Genomic DNA, 6,932 nt, shown 5'->3' with positions numbered 1-6,932 from the left:
TTAGAGCATTTACAACTAGTATATGATAAATGTTATTTGTTTATATCCATCTTCAGGATGGTGTCATTTCAAAATATTTAATTAACATGTAGCTAGTTTTATTAAATAAATCGTTGATATTTAAGTTATTGTATGTATCAAACTGACCATCAATATATTTTATTATTTATATGCAAGGATTACATAAAATGTCCCCATATTCCTTGCATATGGGGGTATGGAATGAATCAATCCAACAACCTTTAAAATCCTTGCAACTTTTAAGCCATAAATTCTTTTTGCAATGTCATGTATTAAGTAACGTGTTCCTTTTAGCAAAAACATGCTTATATAAAATTATACTTATAGAACACTTATCATGTTCCTCATGCCCAATTACATTCATCTTTAAAAAAAAACAAAACCTCTTATATTTATAGGCATAATAAAACGTTGATTATGTATAGTTTCTCACAATGTCATGTTTAATTACTTGAACTCATAACACACCTTTTGCTATATATTTAATTAATTAAGGAACTTCAAGTCCATATGTACGAGAATATATACCAATCCATCTACATTTTTCAGAAAGAGAAGGTAAAAATAAGACATGAATACTCTTTATAAATATAAGGAACTTCAGGTCCGCACATCATATTCAATTTACATTCATTCCAATAATCTAACTTCAAGTAGGTACATAATACTATAATTGAATTTAATCACACGTCAATCAATATAATGTATATATAGTATGCTTCATAATTTTATCAACTTATAAGGATAATAATAATAGGTACATAATACTATAATTGAATGAGAAGGTAAAAATAATATGAGAACCTACTACTTCACGCTTTAATAAAAACATACCTAAATCGATTGAATCAACTATACTGTCGGATCGATCAATTATATCGATATATTGCCTGATATAGCTTAATTAGAAAATAGAAACAAGCACATAAACAACCAATATTAACACGTTCACGTTAGTGGAAAACCACATGATTAATATCATACTTGAAATATAAAAATATAATTCAATACATAAATTATAAATAGTTTCACATGTGCCTAAGGCTTACTTCGTACAATTTACAAACATAAGACATGGGTAAATAATTGCTAAATCAAACCATTTATATTTGCTATCAAGCATAGAGAAATAACCAAACTCATTTACGGATAGGAAAAGTAATACCAAAATCTAGCAATTATATGTACTACAAGTTCATAAAACCATACGTTCATAAAATTAACCCCAATAATAATTTTATATACCTTTTAGATTCAAACTAAAAAAAACTCATAATCAAAACAAAACTACTAATTAGTTATTCTGCATCAAATCCAACTATTCCCAAATTGCTCATTGAACTCCAGGAATAATAAAAATACGAAAATTTGGAAAACAATATAAACATATTATGTAAAGGTTTAAAATTAACAATAACAGCATAATTGAGAATGAACTTTCCTGATATAAAAACCAGCCTTATCGTCAACTCACTACTACAAATCCTTTAGTTTTTGGACGCTACTGGTTCGATGTTGTGTATGGGGTGTCCACGTAAAAATAAATTCCCGCTTATTTTCGACGCTTTTATGTGTCGAATTAGCTATTGACAAGAAAAAGCGTCGACAAATATGTATGATTTACACGTGACTCAAGGCAACCCAGGGAAAATAAAAAAAATAATAAAAAAAAAGAAATATCAAACACCGGCTTATACCCACGAATATACCCAAATTCTTCTCTCTCTCTCTAACTCTTACATCACAACACCTTAACACAAACTCCTTCGTCACTGAAATCCTCGAAATCCTCTTCTTCGATCTCTCAATTTCTGGATTTTCTCTCCTCTTCTCAATCATGGTGCTCGAGGTTTTTCCTTCTACTCAATCTCATATTAAATTGCTTCCTAAAACGATTTCAAAATTAGGGTTTTCAATTTTACTGACATTCTATTATTCCCCCTTTTTTATTGGAATTTTCAGGCGACTATAATCTGCATCGTCAATTCGGAGTGGATGCGTAATGGTGATTACTCGCCCACCAGATTTCAAGCTCTTTCTTATGCTGTTAATGTCATTTGCGGCGCTAAAACTCAGGTTTTCTGTCTCTCTCTTCACTTCTTTTAAACCCTAATTTACAATTTGGGGGTTGAATTTGTTATCAATGGTGTTTTTTTATGAATTTGGTAGCTAATTGTGGATATTACTTGATGGGTTTTGATGTTATTGATTGATTTCGTGTAGTTTAATTCGGAGAACACTGTTGGAATTCTGACTATGGATGGAAAAGGTGTTCGTGTTTTGGTCACTCCCACCAGTGATCTTGGAAAGATATTGGCTTGTATGCACGGTTAGTTTTCGTTTGATATATCATGAATTGATTAACATAAATCTTGATTATGCATGTTATTGAATCTGTTGCTGTGAATGCATGATTAGAAAACAAAGAAGTTATATTGAGTTGTTGTGAAATTACATTGAGTTTTTAGTTATTGTGTCGTAGAAAGCCATCGTATTTAAATCTAGGGTTTGACTGTATGGCGTGTCGGGTGTAGGGGATTTAGTGAGCGTTTTAGCTTACTTACGCTTCAATAATTTCAGGTTTTGGTCTAACTAAGAATCTCAGTTGTTGCAGAATTTCATTCGGTTTGTTTTACTACTCAAATATACCCTATTCATTTTCTGGGCTGGGTGTCACGCTATGAATTAAGAAGTTGCATTAATTGGGTTTCAAATTCATAGGATTTCACCAATTGGGTAGAATAAAAAATACAATACAATTTTACATGATTGTTTACATTTAGAGATATACCGTGTATAATAGAACAAATGGAGTATTAAAGTGGTGAGTAATTGGTTTTAGATATCTGAGAAAACAAAGAAGTTGCATACATTTCACCATTCCAGCTTTTATCACAATTTTCTTTATTTATTATTAACTTGGACTAATCAATCATTTGATGTTGCAGAAGAAAAAAGAACGATGAGCTTTCAAAGCTTTATATGCTTGCATTAAGTTATTATTAATATTATCTGAATTCTGAACCAGTTTTGATCGTATTACTTTGGTTAAAATACACATACAATAGTTAGAAGTTAGTTTCAATTTTCAACGAAATTAGTTAAGATACCAAGCTAAATATCTAAAAATTCTCATAAAAGATGTGTAAGCATTCCTATTTTGGCAAGGTGATGAATTGCTTGGTTTTGTTGTGTAGTTGATGATGGCTAGGCACACTTGAGCTTTATTACCATTACCTTAAGGTTTAATCTGTAGCTCGGGATTACGAGCTCAGTAAAATAAGAAGTCAAAATGACACTGTAGCAGAAGTGGCCCCTCTGATGAAGAAGAAATATAGTCTTAAATAGAGAGTAAGAAGACCCCGGGATTGAACAGATGAGTTTGCTGAGTCTGAAATAGTACTGATTATCCTCTCTAAAGAAATTTGTCATCAATGTGGTATGCTGCTCTCTTTTACACATGTTTGTTTTCTCACATGTCTTTGTTTCCTTGTTATTCTGCCTGAGAATCTGAAATCGAGGTCCTTATGGTGCTTCATAATAAGATATTTTAAGGAATTTATTGATTCAAGAATGTATTGTTCGATTCTGTAAATGTGCTGGAAAAATTTGTATTTCTTGAAATCGACCAAATCAGAAATATAAAACACTTAGTAAATGTTATGCTCTTATTTTGGGGTTTCTTGAAAATCAGCTGAGTGATTGGCAGCACTCATTTAGAAAACCATACTCTGCTAAACCTGGTTGGAAATTTTATTGTGAAAGGAATGATTAATTTTGTTAGATACTTGGACATTTGTTAGATATTTAGACTATCCATATTGCTTGATTGCTTGCTACATTGCATCTCTATAAATGTGCTAGTGTACTTGAATGACTGATTAGGTCATTTAAACATGATTTAAAGTGATATATGGTGCCTCTTGATAAAACTTGTGGACTAGAATTTGCATCCACAAATAATTTTATTGAAGTAGTATTTAACAAATAATAGAATGTGGTAGCGAAATTGATCTTTCATTCGCGGGAAAGAGTGACTTAGCTGTAGGAAAAGTGCTCCTAGGACTGTAGTTTGTCCTAGTACTTCATTATGTTAACTGTTTTATATACCTCTTTTATCGTCTTCCTTTATTTCCCCTCTAAAAACTCCTGTATGCCTAATGCTTGACCATCATTTTGCTTTCATCAAGACAAGCTTAATGCTTGACCATTGTTTTGCTTTCTTATTTCCTCTGTTTGTTTGTGTCTCTCCTTTCTACCATTCTATGGCTACTAAATAGACCAGACTTTAGAAGCTTTGCAGTCAAGTGCTCCCCAATCCCCATTGATCTATATTTCTCAGTTACAAAAGATGCTATTGAAAGTTTGAAACTATGACTAGATCATTTTCTTAAACATCTCCTTCTAGTGGTTTCCATAATTGTTAATATGGAAGATTTTCTATAGTTAGGGATGACTGTTTGTGATATACTAAGAGAGACATAATGAAGTTTTATGCATGCCAGTGGTGAATTACTACTATTTCGAGTAGAATTTTTGGGATGAATTTGATAGAATGGTCTGGGTCATTGTGGTAAATTTTGGCTGGAGTCGTATGCCATTTTATATTGTTAATTTTTCATGAGTATCTTTTTAGAAGTACTGAATGGTAACCATATCAATCTCACTCCCATACATATACCTTGTGCTTGCTTATTTGTGTCGCTCTAATTGAGTATATATGGAATTTTTTCATCTCATAAAGTTATTCCCTTATTTATTCCTGCAGTGTTTGTATGGAGGGGCACTTTACCTATTATTTATATTATCTTAGCTTGGACCATCCTCTCTTTTTTATCTTAGCTCTGCATATTCACCTAATATTTATATTATCTTGGACCAAAAGGCTTATTGCTTATGAATTTTTTAGGGGGTTTATAATTAAATTAATATTGGCTCCATCTTGTTGCCATAGCTTAAGCCGAGTGCAGTGCCTTTAGTTTCTGAGCTTTGGACTGAGGTAAGCAGAGGAACCCACGCTTGCCTCGGATCATTATCTACATTACCCTTAAACTGAATACTAAGCTGAAATCCAGAGTTGAATCCAGCTCTAAATTTCAGAACTGAATTCAGAGCTGAATTTCACATCTGAATTTAGAACTGAATTCAGAAATGAATTCAGAGCTGAATTTCAGAACTGAATTTCAGAGCTGAATTTCAGAACTGAATTTCAGAGCTGAATTTCAGAACTGAATTTCAGAGCTGAATTTCAGAACTGAATTTCAGAGCTGAATTTCAGAACTGAATTTCAGAGCTGAATTTCAGAACTGAATTCAGAGCTGAATTTCAGATCTGATACATTTATACTTAAGTTGTTTCTTAGCATACTAATCTGATTTCAATATGTGTTTGGTATTTCATGCAATCAAGTTCACTCTTGAGTTTTTGTATGCTTAAAGCTTATTTACAATTGGTGAATGAAATGGCTATTTTAAGTTGTTAATAATCTGATAGGATTATTGTGCTTCAAATGCATCTGAATGCACACAAATTATATCTGATGTGTTAGTATTAGTCATTCTGGTATTGATTCAATTCATGTTGTTAATCAAATTGGTAGAATTTTGGTTCTATCTGATGGGTATTTATATCTATTTGATCTGCAATTGTTACAGCCTGTGAAAAAGTTGGGATTCTAAAGGGTGTTAATGTTGTTGCTAGAAGGGTTTGTAGTATTGAATCTGGAAATTCTAATTGGATTAATGAACAGGGAGTTAGTAGTAGTGGTAGTAGTGTAGGTGGGAGGCTTATGAAAAATTTAGGTGGCGGGGTTAGATCGAATGGGGTGAGGTTTAAGGAATTCAGTTCTAGGGGAGTGGATAATGATGGTGCCTACATTTTTTTGGTGGCAATGGAGAAGAAAGCGGTGTTCATTGAGCTGAATTCAGGCAGTAGTAAGCATGATCGAGAGGTCGATGCGAAACGTGGGTTGTTCGTGGTTTTGAAGGAAATGTCGTGTATGGATGGTGTGAAGAGTATGGCTTGGCTTGATGATTCATTGATTTTAGGGACTGATAATGTGTTGATGTTTAAAGGTTTTGATGATGAGGAACTTGAGTTACAACAAACTCATCTCATAAAGACTTTTCAAGTGTTTGTGCAGCCTAGGTGAAATTGATCTTGGAGATGGAAGAAGTAACTAAAGCTGAGAAGACTTGAAGGAGTTCTTTATCAAGAAAGTTATTCAATATAAAAGATGAGTTCCCTAACAGGAACTGAGTTCCCTCACAGGAACTTGAAAATTGCTGACTAGGATCTTTGGAGGAACTTAGTAAGCGTGAAGTCCAAGTAAACGTGCCAGAACAAGAATACAACGCAACAATGTTTTAGTTAAGATTTTATCTTCTAGATTCATTGTTAAATATGTTAAGTAGGATATACATGAAACTTATTAGAAGCGTGACAGTTAGCTTGGTAAATAAATTAAAATCGGAAAAGATAAAAGATAGAAATCGGAAAAAGATCTTTAAATATTTATCTTTTAAAATCAGTTTGTTAAAAAGATATTATGCTTTTTAATATTTCTATCTTATTTTCTGAAAAGATTTTCTTCAAAGGATTTAATTAAAAAACCGTGTTTTAAGATAAGTTAAGTTTTACTTATTTATCTTTATGTAAACCTACTGTTTATACAGGTAATACTCGTATAAATAGTAGAGAATAATATGAGTCTAGGTTTTTGTGAATTTTATGCGTGAAGAATTTACAGAGCTATAGTTGCGTAAGTTTGCCAAGCTTATCAGACTGTCATATTAGTTTCGAGTTTCATGCATAGCTTGCCTATCATATACTAGGTGTTAATTCTTGTATTTGGTTTTGGGTTTATCAGGGTAAGAGTGTTTTTATCATTGCATACAGAGAGAGCTTCTGGT

General features: G+C 32.3%; 1 protein-coding gene across 1 annotated transcript; it reads left to right on the top strand.

Moving 5' to 3' along the window:
* Positions 1 to 1,471: 1,471 nt before the first annotated feature.
* Positions 1,472 to 6,487, top strand: LOC110691480. The gene is made up of 4 exons (XM_021868419.1): positions 1,472 to 1,870; positions 1,984 to 2,097; positions 2,245 to 2,350; positions 5,676 to 6,487. Exons 1-4 carry the CDS (start codon positions 1,859 to 1,861, stop codon positions 6,170 to 6,172), a joined length of 729 nt encoding a protein of 242 aa, XP_021724111.1. The 5' UTR covers positions 1,472 to 1,858; the 3' UTR covers positions 6,173 to 6,487.
* The last annotated feature ends 445 nt before the right edge of the window (positions 6,488 to 6,932 follow it).

The sequence above is a fragment of the Chenopodium quinoa genome, unplaced genomic scaffold (assembly GCF_001683475.1).
Source record: "Chenopodium quinoa cultivar QQ74 unplaced genomic scaffold, ASM168347v1, whole genome shotgun sequence".
NCBI lineage: Eukaryota > Viridiplantae > Streptophyta > Magnoliopsida > Caryophyllales > Amaranthaceae > Chenopodium > Chenopodium quinoa.
Note: the sequence above shows the minus strand (reverse complement) of the source record. Positions and strands in the feature narration are given on the sequence as shown.